Here is a 13084-nt window from a genome sequence, read left to right as displayed (position 1 = left end):
TCATAGAGGTGACAGCAATAGAGCTAATAGAACAGCAGGAGAAGATCTGATAACAACAAAACACCCTGGGAAATGCCAAAGATAGCTTGGGGCAAGATAATATCACCTGAACTGCTGTTAGGACATGGAATGAGTCCCCTAAGAAGGCATTCTGTGCTTGCTGAACTGAAAGACACTAGGAACTAAATGTACCCCAAGGTGTTAAAATATCCTTTTAAATTCATTGAGAAAATGAAAATATTCATTTTTTAATGGAAGATTAAATACCACCCCCCCCCAAAAAAAATTGCAATGTGATTTTCAAACCCAAATTCACAGACATTTTCAACATAACTGGCCTAGACTCATCAAAATGTCAAGGTCATGAAAGACAAGGTAAGACTGAGCTATTGTTCCAAATGAAGGGAATTTAAGAAACATGACATCTGAATACAACTCAGGCAGATGGCAAAATTTTAATAAAATCTGATGCCAAGAGTATTGAGATTGTATCAATATTATTTTCCCAATTTTGATAGTTGTATTGTGGTATTGTAAGAGAATATTTGTGTTTAGGAAATACACACTGAAGTATTTAGGAATACAGGGCAACTTCCAAATAAATGAGAAAAGAGAGAGAACGATAAAGCAAACATAACAATATAGCAAGTTGGAGACTGGATGAAGGGTCTCAGAAGATATTTTGTACTAGCTTTGTAACTTTTTTTACAAGGGCATATAAGTATGTCCCATTTAAAGGCAGGCCAGCCCTATCCGGTGGTTAGAGCTCCAGCCCTCCAACTGAAGGGTTGCCGGTTTGATTCAGGCCAAGGGCACAGACCTCAGTTGCATGCGGATCCCGTGTGAGAGGGAACCAATGCTATTCTCTGTCTCTATCTCTCCCTTCAACTCTCTCTAAAAATCAGTTGAAAAGTCCGGTGAAGGTGAACAAAACAAACAAAAACAACAAAAATAAATAAATAAAGGAAGGCCAGAAGGAGGCAGTGTGGGTCTGTAAAGCAGCTTCACGTTATTAGGCACCCGGGCGTCTTCCCGCCCGGTGTAATAACCTTAGATGAGTCCTGCCTCCTCACGGTAGAAAACCAGTGCTGCAGTTTCTACAATATCCTCAATGCAGGCAATTGCCTGGAGAATATCCTTGTGACATTTACGTGTAAAATTATGTTAAAACGAAAAGGTAGACAAAACAAGTGATATGTGTAAAGATATCAGCTAAATATTATAATTGTGGCTCTGACTGTAATGAATCCAACCCGATCTGGTGGAAGACTGGAAATTTAGGATGGTGATAAAGAGGGTGGGAAAGAATCTACTCTTAAATGAAAAACCAAGAGATTATTTCTCTTAGAGGCAAATATAATATATGAATACAAAAAAATTATTTAGGAATGACTCATAGGAACAATATCCAGGTGTTCTCTCATATCCAAAATTGCTGATCTGAGGCCTTTATTTTGTTTTCTTTTTGTGATGTGGATTTTATTTTATTTATTTTTTATTCCTCACCCGAGGATATTTTCCCATTGATTTTAGAGAGAGTAGAAGGGAGGGGAAAATATCGATGTGAGAGAAACGCATCGATTGGTTGCCTCCTGCACGCGCCCTGACAAGGGCCCAGGCCTGGGAGGAGCCTGCAACCGAGGTACTTGCCCTTGACCAGAATCAAACCTGGGACCCTTTGGTCCACAGGCTGACACTATCCACTGAGCCAAACCAGCTACTGCTGGCCTTTATTCTTAAATAAGTTTTGCTCAATTGTCTTATAGTGTTGAATGTTTAGAAATGACTGACCCATCCTAAATTTATTTCCTCTTATAAATGATTTGAACTTTTTGTCTGGCTGTCCATAGTGTTATTTCTTTTTCTTTAGAATTTAGAAAAAATTAATTTTACCTGGATATGTTTCAAGATTTGACAGTTTTAGAATTTTTTTCTGGTATAAAAAGTGTTCTTTTAATGTACAGATTCAAGTCCTCCTTTTTTCTTGGAAATTTTTCTTATGCTATATTTTGATACATTTATTCACTTGTTTCCATTTTCTCCTTTGGAAACTCTGAAATGTATAATTGGAAATTGCCTATCTTTCACATCAACTCTTTTTCTGTCAATCCTTATTTTAATAAACATTTTTATTTAAAGTATGTTAGACATATAGAAAACCACACAAATAGTAAATGTATAGCTCAGTTGAATTCTCACAACTTAACACACCCAGGTAGCCACCACTCAAATTTAAATCTTTTTAACATTTACTTAATTTCATTTTGCTTACTTTTCTTATTCCTATATCCTATTTCTCTTACTAGGTGTTAGCAGGATTTTCATTTCCAACTTGACCTTCATTGTTATAACTTTTGTTTCTTCCACATCTTTCCTGAGTTTTGTCAGTTTTCAATTAATCCTATTTTTATTTCTCCATTTCTTTTCTAGGCTCTTTATCTCTGCTTTGTTCTTTTGATATATTATACATATATAGGAAAGTGCTAAATATTAGGTGTACACACACACACACACACACACATATGTATATGTTTCACAGTATATGCACCACTGAAATATATAATGATCTGTGATCCATCACCTAGATTGAAATATAGAATAATTTCAATATGAAAGCTGCCTTATTTGCTTTACAGATAATACTCCCAATTCATAACTAATTTCTATTCTGACTTCTGTCACTATAGATTAGTGTTAGCTCTTCTTGAAATTCTTTATGTAAATAAGTTATACAGTACATAATTTTATTATTTTTTAAGGTTGTGGTAAAATATACATAAAATGACACCATTTTAGCCACTCTTAAGTGTACAGTTCAGTATTGTTAACTATATTCGCGTTATTGTTACATTACATAGTGTTGTGTTTGCATTTTTAAAAAAGCCAAAGATTTATGTGATTTGAAGAGAATCCAGAGTATGTGTTTGCATTTTAAAAATTATTGTATGGGTGAATTTATCAAAGTTTGTAGAGAATGAAGCATTTTCAATTTGTGACTATTACACAGAAAGTTGCTCTGTAAACTATTGTACAGGCCTTTAGTGAACATGTGTTTTCATTTCTTTAAGATCAATACCCCAGAGTGGAATTTCTAGGTCATTGAGTAAATAAAGATTTAACTTTGAGCACATTATCAAACAATTTCCCAAAGTGGTTGTACCATATCACACTCCCATCAATGTTTGAGAGTTACAGTTGTCCCAAATGCTTGCAACACTTGATATTGTCAATCATTTTTCATTGTAAGCCGTCCTAGAGGATGTGTGGTGGTATCTCATTGTTATTTCAATTTTCATTTTCCTGGTGAAAAATCAGGTTGAGCAATTTTTCATGAGCTATTGGCCATTCAATTTTGTCATTTTAAATTACTTATCTTTGAATAAGGAAAATTTTTCCTAAAACTACATTTGTAGGAAGTTTGTATAGAGGAAGAAATCGGGCTGTGTTCCACACCAGCTATGATTTCCCTTTTGATCTATTTTTTTCTATGAATTAGTCTAGCTTTTTATTTCTCCAGGAAAGGGAGACAGGCTGTTCATCACATATTTCTCTTCTCTTCTTTTGCTTCTCGGAACCAATCAAAGAAGCTTCTGTCACCAACCAGTGCATGCCATTCTCCTTGTTGCAAACAAGGAATTTAGGTTTTTCACTACAGGATATGCCTCTAACCCTGGAGAAGTATCTTTTTATTTTTTTAAAATAGATTTTTATTGATTTCAGAGAGGAAGGGAGAGGGAGATAGAAACGTCAAGGATGAGAGAGAATCATTGATCGGCTGCCTTCTGCACGCCCCTCACTAGGGATTGAGCCTGCAACCTGGGCATGTGTTCTTGACTGGAATCAAACCCAGGACCCTTCAGTCCACAGGCCGACGCTCTATCCACTGAGCCAAACCAGCTAGGGCCCTGGAGAAGTATCTTGTTGAATTTTTCTGAAATGTGCACTAGCAAGCATCCTTTTTTTGATTCCTGTATTGACTGGCATCCCTCCTACTTTGGGGATTGGAGTTTTAACAGTTCCTGCATCTTGCTGAGTTTGTACTTTGCTTTTCTCTTAGTTATCATTTTGGCTTTGGGTGATTTCCAAGAAGGAGAGAAGGAGATACTGATTTGACACTACCATCCTCGAAATAGAAATTCTGATAAATACCAATAATTACTGACTTAAAGCAGTTTGTTTTCATTTTTCTCTGAGACTTTTTCTTTTGAACACTAATGAGCACTGTATTTTATCTAAAGTGTGAATCCGTTGAAATGATTTTTCATCTGTGTGTTAATTTTATGTATTTCATTAAAAGATGTTTTGAGCCCTGGCTGGTGTGGCTCAATTGGTTGAACATTGTCCCATGCACTGAGAGCCATTGGTTCTATTTTCAGTCATAGCACTTAAGGCTATGAATTTCCCTCTAAATACTTGCTTTAGCAGCATTCCACAAATTATAATATAGCATATTCGTTATCATATAGTTTTGCATAATTTGGAAATTTTGTGATGATTTTGTCCTTACTGTGACTAATTAAGAGACATACTCCCCCCCCCTGCCCCCCCCCCCCCCGCCAAGCACATGAAAATCTGTGCTTTGTTCACTTTCAATTTAATTGCACTGTGTTCAGAGAACATGAAATGTGTAATAACAATTCTTAGGAATTGGTAAAATTTCCTCTGTGAACTATTATTTGGTAGATTTTGTAAATGTTCCATGCATCTGAAAAAATTTCCTATTGGTAGGCAGATCATTATCTCTCTCTTTATATAGAGCTGTTAGATAAAGTGCTAGACAAAAACTTGTTAAAATTTTGCTCATATTTTCTAAGGGTTTCTAATCATAACTAAGATTTTTGTGTGTGCTTAGTCTAAGAGTTTTTTTATAATAATGTTTTAAAATGTCTTTTAATTCTTTCACTTCGTGCTCTAGATCTTATTCTACCCATTAGGGTGTGTGTGTGTGTGTGTGTGTGTGTGTGTGTGCGCGCGCGCGTGTGTGTGGTGTAGTAGGGTGTGTTTTTAATTTTTAATTTCAGGGGCTAGTTGTGTTTTTTTAATTTTTAAGATTATTTATTCATTATTGTGGTGGGTTAATGCTCCTTACTTCAAATTTCATGTCCACTCAGAGTCTCAGAATATGAGACTTTATTTGGAAATAGTCTTTGCAGATGTAATTAGGTAAGAAGCAACGGAGAGAACATACCAAAGAATAATGCAAAGGTGAAGGCAGAGGCTAGAATAATGCAGCTATAAGCTAAGCAATACCAAAGATTGCTGGGAGCCACCAGAAATGAGGTAAAAGCACCAAGAATAGGAGACTGTCTTTGCATTACTTTTGATCTAGATCTTTCTAGATCTAGAAAGGGACCTTGACTTCTGCTTACACATGACTTTGTTGTGGTTTTCCCCACGCCCCACCTCCCATTTCTAGCCCATGGAAATATTTATTTTGGCTTAGGCTCCAGCTAGGTCTTTTTGTTTGCTTATTTTTTTTTTCTTTTCATTTTAGTTTCCACACCTTGCTATGAATTTGTAATAGAAGTCCAAATAAGTGAATCTTTCATATTTTATGTACTCTTTCCAGTTGGTTTTTCCAGAACCTAATTAGTATAAAAGTACTTTAGGCTACACTTTTGTATTGCAATTAAGGAGTAATTAACTGAAAAAAGGTAACCTGATAAGTCACTTGGTCCTATTCCCATCAATCCCATTTATTAGCACCAAAATACATGCCACATTTGTCTGCTTCTCTGCATCTCCATCTCTGCAGTTACCACATAGTTCAAGCTTCCATCATCTTTCACCTGACCTACTGCAATAGCCTCCTAACTGGGCACACTGCTGGTCCCTCTACAACAAACATGTCAAACTCGTGGCCTGTGGGCCACATGCGGCCCACAGTGAATATTTTTTGCTGCCCAGACAATATAATGGCATGTAAAAAACGTTTAATAAAAATTTCATAACTTAATTTTACAATATCCTATTATACATAATCTATGTATATAAAAGCCTAAGCAACCGAACGACCGAACAACTGGTTGACTGGTCGCTATGATGCGCACTGACCACCAGGGGGCAGACATTCAACACAGGAGTTGCCCTCTGGTGGTCAGTGTGCTTCCACAGAGGGAGCTGCAGTGACACGAGCCTCTCCCGCCTCTGCGGCAGTACTACCGAGGAGCTGTGGCAGGTGCAGTGGGGCCGGGATGAGTGGGAGCAGCGTAATGCCCATCCTGGGCTCAGGCTCCTCCCTGGCCGCCTGCTGCTTCGTGCACTACTACATCCCCCGAGTGGTCCTGGATTGTGAGAGAGCACAGGCCAGGCTGAGGGACCCCACTGGTGCATGAATCCGTGCACCAGGCCTCTAGTTATTAATAACGAACTACAATGTTCGCTAATGACTGATTACTATAATCGTGTTGCATTCATTTCCCTTATGCACCTTATGCACAGGCACCATTTCTCTCCACTAATACTAGCAGTGAATATTTTAGCAGCAAATTGCCATGTCATTAGTCTTGGACTGACTTGTTTGATGTGCGCAACAGGAAATATTCCGCTTTTGGAGAACAAGAAAAATAGGTTTATTTGCATTACGCTTATTAATTTGTGCAGTTATTCAGTGTCTGGTAAGTTAATGTTCAAGAAAAAATATTAATTTTTATTAAAATGTTCTATTATTTTATGTTAACAATTATTTATTTCAGCCCTTTGTATTCAGCATGTCTCTGTTGAAATAAACCTACATTTATTTGAGGCTTTTGTTTTTTTTGCGGCCCACGTAAACTTAAACCTTGTTTATTTGGCCATGTTGGCCTTTGAGCTTGACATGCTTGCTCTAGAATCTGTTTTAAATTTAAATTCAATAATGACAGATTTCTGTATAAAAACCTCTGGCGACTTCCTGGTTTTTAAAGAATAAGTTTAGGGGGAAATATCTATAATACTATCAATAATAAAAAATATATTTTAAAATAAAAAAATAATAAGTTTAAAACTCCCTTTCAATAGCCTAATTTCATTCTTAGAACTTTTCTTTTTTTTAAATTGATTTCAGAGAGAGGAAGGAAGAGGGAGAGAGAAACATCAGTGATGAGAGAGAATCATTAATTGGCTGCATGCCCCTTACTGGGGATCAAGCTGGCAACCCAGGCATGTGCCCTTGATCAGAATCAAACCTGGGACCTTTCAGTGTGCAGGCCGTCACTCTATCCATTAAGAAAACCAGCTAGGGCAATTCTTAGAACTTCTTTAGCTCTGCTCTTATTATTCTTCATTGTTTTTGTTAATCCTCACCAGGGGATATTTTTCCATTGATTTTTGTGCCATGCCAGCACAGCCAAGGGTTCATTGAGCCTGGGGCGGGGGGGGGGGGGGGGGGGGGGGCAGGTGGCGAAGGACTAAAGAAAAGACAGACAAAGAGAATATAGCTGGGGCTCGGTGGATCTCCTGTGCTTGGATGAGGCCACAGAGAAGGATCCAGCCAGCAAGCTGAGGCTTTATTTTATAGTCAGAGAAAAACAAGGTAGTGGTCAACATAGTTACAGTGTTCTTGTGAGTTTCATTTGTTTTGGCAGCACTTGCTGCACCTCCCACAGCCCATTAATTACCCAGGAAGGATCTAGTGGGAGGCCATAAAGTCAAGCTTAATTGTGCTAAAAGGGCTCTGCCCTTTAAGCTGGGACTTGTTTGTGGCTCTGCCACAGGTCAATCTGAGGCTTAACTCTAGAGCTGTTCCCTACAGACTTTTAGACAGTGGAAGGGATGGGGAAGAGACAGAGAGAAACAATGATGTGAGAGACACATGGATTGGTTGCCTCTCACACCCACCTCAACCAGGACCTGGGATCCAGCCTGCAACTGAGGTACATGCCCTTGATGGGAATCAAACCCTGAACCCTTCAGTCCATGGCTATCCACTGAGCCAAACCAGCTAGGGCTATTTCTGCTTTTATTCTTAAGACCAGAATCACAGACAGTATTCTGGTGATGATTCATGATCTAAAGTCAGCATTTTGTTGGCCGTCTTGACCACAGTACATAATTTAGATGTTGTATTCACTAACTTGTAGACATTAAAATCATCTGCCATTTTTGTCACTAACACTACCTTGTGATGTCAGAAGGAAAAGGGCAAACCAAATATATGTATATTATAGTCCAAGGAAATTCCATAGAGGAATTTCTTCATTATTCTGTCAGAAAGATGAGTAACATTTGTCTAACGCTTTATAATTTACAAGAACCTTTACACTTCATGAGACCTCAAAACAAACCTTTTTTTTTTTAAAAAAAAAATATTTTTATTGATTTCAGAGAGGAGGGAAGAGGAAGAGAGAGATAAAAATATCAATGATGAGACAGAATCATTGATCAGCTGCCTCTTGCACAACCCCTACTAGGGGTGGAGCCCACAACTCATGCATGTGCCCTGGCTGGAAATCGAATGGTGACCTCCTGGTTCATTGGTCAGTGCTCAACAACTGAGCCATGCCGGTTGGGCTCAAAACAAATCTTTGAAGTAATCAGGATCATACCCACTTTACAGATGAAGCTAAGTTAGATAATAGCCATGGTTTGAGGTTACATTTCTTGGATCTGAATCCTATGCACTTCACATCTATCTATATATATAAAAGGCTAATATGCAAAGTGTCCCCCGGGAGTTCGATTGCTTGCTATGATGTGTGCTGACCACCAGAGGGTGGTGTGGAATGAAGGAAGGCCCCGGCTGGTAGCCGGAAGGCCCCAATCGGGCCTGATTGCTGGCCAGGCCTAGGGACCCTACCCATGCACAAATTTTGTGCACAGGGCCTGTAGTCTATAATAATAAAAGTGCAATATGCTAATTAGACCAGATGTCCTTCCATCCTTCCAGACAAAGCCAGGCTGCGAGCGAAGCCCGGGTCCCGGGTGCCTGTCAGTGGCCGGAGGGAAGCCGGGCCCCGGATGCTGGAGGGAAGCCCAGGTCCCAGGTGCCAGAGGGAAGCTGGTGCTGGCAGCCGGGGGAAGGAAGGCCTACTCCTGCATGAATTTTGTGCATCAGGCCCCTAGTATATATATATATATATATATATAGAGATAGAGAGAGAGAGAGAGAGAGAGAGAGAGAGAGAGAGAGAGAGAGAGTGCTAATATGCTACGTGTCCGTCTGGGTAATGACGTCACATAGCAACACCCGGCTTCCTCTCCCTAGGGACTAGTCTCCTTGTTGTTTCTTCAGCCCAGGAACACAACTTGCTTTATAGCCAGGTGGAAACATTTTACACTGTAACCAAATGTCTGTGAAGTGTTTCCCCATGCCTCATCTCATTTGATCCTCACAGAAGTCCTGGAGTAGGTAGATGGGAGACTTGGTAGAATTCTATTTTCTTTTCATTAGCTGGAAAACAAAGATTTAGAAAGCTTAGAAATTTGACCAGACTGTAAAGAAGAAATGGTGGGCCTTGAAAATGACTTCAGGTTTTCTCACTGCACAGAATATAGTCAAACACTGCTGCAGTTAAATATTTTACCGTTTGTTCTCCCTGCGTGATCTAAAATAATAATAATCTGCTTCATGTTGATATTTACTGCTGTGTTGCTGACAATTACCTGAAAGAGAAGTTGAGGTGCTTCACTGAGGCTGGAAAAAGTTTAGCTAAATCAGAAAGCAGGTCTAATTAAGAAAGTTTATTCTATATCTATAAAATGCTAAGTTGACTCATGCATGCGCGATACACATGAAGCTCTTGCTGGTGCCAATCACATGCGTGTGTTTCCATCTGTCATTGTTGATCCTGAATTTGTTTGACACTTCTATTATAGAGAAAGGGCGAACAAGCAATATTACTGGTAAAATATTTCTTCTAATTAATTTGTTTTCAATGTGCACAAATTCATGCACTGGGCCACTAGTTATATTATATACATACTACTTTTCACCACAACTAAACAGAGACTTGGGTTTTGTTTCTTTCCTCAAAACCATTTCCTTTGCACTAGTTTCCTTTGGAATAGAAGCCTTTCTGCTTTTACTTCAAGTTCCTCTAAAAGTGTGAAGTAGCACAGAAGTAGCAAATACATACCCTATATAATAAAACCCTAATATGCAAATCGACTCAACTGCAGAAAGACCAGTCCCTATGACGTGCACTGACCACTAGGGAGCAGACATTCAACGCAGGAGCTGCCCCCCTTGGGGTCAGTGCATTCCCACAGGGGTAGCACTGCTCAGCCAGGGGGCTCAGTGCATCATGTAAGGAGCCAGGGGTTCTGGACTGAGAGAGGGTGCAGGCTGGGCTGAGGGAACGCCTCCCCTCCCCCCCCCCACCACAGTGCATGAATCTCATGCACCAGGCCTCTAGTTCATTGATAAAGGTACAGTGGGGCCTTGACTTAAGAGTTTAATTCGTTCTGTGACGGAGCTCGTAACTCAAATTACTCATATGTCAAATCAAAAAGTGAACAAGACACGTGATGCTGGGCTGATGTTGTGGCGTTCACTGTGACATTCGCTGAGCCAACTAGCGGTGGGGTATCTGAAGCTGGCTCGTAACCCGAATTTTAGCTCTCAACTCAAAACAAAAAATCGGCCAAGAGACAGCTCATATCTCGAAAAACTCATTAGTTGGGACACTCGTAAGTCAAGGCCCCACTGTATACATTTTCACTTAACAATGCTTAACACAGAAAAGCATTACTGTTTTACCTCAAGTAAAACACCACTGGGTATAGTGTGCGTGTTGGAGACGTCAGAGTAAATGACTGCGAACAAACAAAATGCCAAATTAAGTAACTTGAACTTTATCTTGTTCAAGATCTTATCTCTTCCGTTGAGTCTCCTCTGATGAGCAGAAGATGCAAGATCCCGTTTAACAGGTGTTTTTTCCCTTAGAGCTGACCTTGGCCGCACTCTCAAGAGCCCCTTGCTGTCTCAGCTGCTGCAGCTCCCTGGTTTCTTCTTCACAGACCCCTCCAGGATTCTGCTCTCTTTCTGGACACGCTGGCCCACTGGACAGTCGGGGTGTGGGGGAAGGTCCCCAAACTTCCAAGCCATCCTCAATAGGTGGCTTAGGTCAGTAATGTGCACTTCTTTCTGGTTTTCCCTGGAATGCTTTGGCCTCCATCAGCTCATCCAGCTACTCCTGACCGTTTCTCTGGAGCTTTTTTTTTTCTCCAGTTCAGTCTGTTATTTGTCCCGAGATGCTCAGGGGCAGGGAGCGGCCTCTGACTCATCGTCGTAAACAGCCCATTCTAGGAGCTTTAAAGCTCCCTTCTTGGGAGGAGGTTTCGCCTTCTTATCTCGAAGCCGTGGCTTCACCTTCCTCACCAAACAGCACCACGGAAGAACGTCGCCTGGCTGACATCCTCCTCCTCCTCCTCCTCCTCGCTAACGCAGCACGCCGGCCCGATCCAAAAGCCTTTCGCCCCTGCGCATGCGGACTCGGCGGCTGCCAGTCAGACTCCCGCCGCCTTCCCCCAGCGGCCGGTCTGAGCGCTCTGACAGCTCCGCAACCGGCGGACGCAGCCTCCTCTCGTGCTTCCACGTTACCCTATCAGAGATGGGGCGGGGCGATGGCCTCCGCAGCCTATCAGCGCGAACCACGACCGGGCGAGCCCAGTAGAAGAGCGGATAGGCAGAAGGCGATTGGACAGCGGCGGCGCGGGGGCGGAGCGTCGCTCGGGCCCCGCCCACCGCTGCCTTCCTCGGGTGGGCTCCAGCTGTCGCCTAGGCCTGAGAGCCGTCGGCGGGCGGGCGCAGCTGCTGCGGAGCGCCAGCGGGGACGGGTGGGCCCCGCACTCTGGTCTCTTCTCCCCGCCGCGCCCTCGGACATGGTGGCCCCCGGCTCCGTGACTAGCCGCCTGGGCTCGGTGTTCCCCTTCCTGCTCGTCCTGGTGGACCTGCAGTACGAAGGTAAGTCCTGCCCTGCCCTGCCCTGCCCCGGCGGGAGGAGCGGGCTCTGGGGTCAGTCCCCTCGGCACTTCCTCGCCATGGCCCGCGCGCGAGTCTCCGGGCGGCGCAGCCGGCGCTGCGCGGCTCGGCCAGGCCCGGAGCCCGCCCCTGGGTGGGGGCCGGCGCCAGGTTCCGGGTTCGTTTGGGGAAGAGGTGCCGGGGCCGCCAGGCGCGGGGCGGGAGCTGGGGGTTTGGAGTGGAGCCGGGCCGAAGGGGTCCGAGGCGGCGGGGAGAGCGGGTCCCGGGGAGCGACCTCGGGAGCGTCGCGGGGCGCTGGGGCGCGGGGACGCGAGCAGCCCTCGGGTCCGGCCTCGCGGGGACCCTCGCCCGGCGGCTGGCGACACTGTGTGTCCGCGGTGCTGGGGGGAGGCGGGAAAGGCGGCCGGAGGGGAGCCTGCTTTCGCTTTGGAGCCCCGGGGCGGCGGGGGGAGTGCGTCCCGCCGAGGGAGGTGAAGGGGCCGTGTGACGGGTCAAGCGGGAACCTCCGCGGTGTTTGTTGCTCTGTCTGGAGTAGCAGTTAGGCGGCTGCGCGGCGGAGGCGGTGCTGCAGTTCGGGCGCTCGGAGAGCCAGGCGCCGAGTTGGTGGCTGTACAACTCCTGGCCTGGTGTCCTTCAGCTTAGGGCTGGCCTTCCTTTCCCGAGTTTCCTGGGGGAGGGGGGTCCCCTTAAAAACGTGCGAACGTGTAAAGTTCACGCAAGTCCTACAGCTGGGGGTGTTGGCTGCTGGGACAGAATGTCAAAAACGGAGGGCTGTCCGCCCCGTCTCAGATACCAGCGGGAGGCGGAAGAATGACAGCCCCGGCTTTGGATCCTGCGCGGAATAATCGAGTACCATCACGCATCCAATGCACCGATCTATTTTCACCTAAAGGCTCGTAGGTATGGAGTTAAACATTTTAATGTGAGACTTTAGATTAGACAGAGGGAGTGAGGAGCTGAAACCAGGACTTGTTTCTGGTAAAATCCCATCAAAATTCTAAACTTAAAAAAAAAAAAAGTAATGCTTTACAGTTTTTAAGTCTCATGTATGGCAGCGATCTATTTTTATTTGCATTTTTTGGTGGTTGTTATTGTTTTGGTGCCCCTAGTGACTATATATTTTTTTGAACCAAAAATCAGATCATGTATGGGGACAAGATTGAGATAATTTGACAGTGATGC

At 43.2% G+C, this 13084-nt stretch overlaps 2 protein-coding genes across 7 annotated transcripts in view; one reads left to right on the top strand and one right to left on the bottom strand.

The window, feature by feature from the left end:
- Window positions 1–11607, bottom strand: part of DZIP1 (DAZ interacting zinc finger protein 1) — a 71296-nt gene extending 59689 nt beyond the window's left edge. The window contains exons 1-2 of the mRNA XM_036300172.1: window positions 10872–11607; window positions 10679–10734 (exon numbers count right to left, since the gene is read on the bottom strand). The gene's annotated coding sequence lies outside the window, so the exon portion shown is untranslated. The remainder of the gene's footprint in view (window positions 1–10678; window positions 10735–10871) is intronic.
- A 54-nt stretch (window positions 11608–11661) lies between these two features.
- The window catches only part of DNAJC3 (DnaJ heat shock protein family (Hsp40) member C3), a 79465-nt gene continuing 78042 nt past the window's right edge, over window positions 11662–13084 (top strand). For 2 of the 6 annotated variants that reach the window (XM_036300189.1, XM_036300186.1), the window contains exons 1-2: window positions 11748–11884; window positions 12692–12802. Coding sequence is in view for 2 of the 6 variants with exons in the window: in XM_036300185.1 (XP_036156078.1) it covers window positions 11803–11884 (82 nt within the window). In the remaining 4 variants the exon portion in view is untranslated. Of the gene's footprint in view, window positions 11885–12630; window positions 12803–13084 lie in introns of all 6 variants that reach the window. The other 4 variants (XM_036300188.1, XM_036300187.1, XM_036300185.1 and 1 more) reach the window with 4 other exon arrangements.

The sequence above is a fragment of the Myotis myotis genome, unplaced genomic scaffold (assembly GCF_014108235.1).
Source record: "Myotis myotis isolate mMyoMyo1 unplaced genomic scaffold, mMyoMyo1.p scaffold_m19_p_3, whole genome shotgun sequence".
Lineage (NCBI taxonomy): Eukaryota > Metazoa > Chordata > Mammalia > Chiroptera > Vespertilionidae > Myotis > Myotis myotis.
Note: the sequence above shows the minus strand (reverse complement) of the source record. Positions and strands in the feature narration are given on the sequence as shown.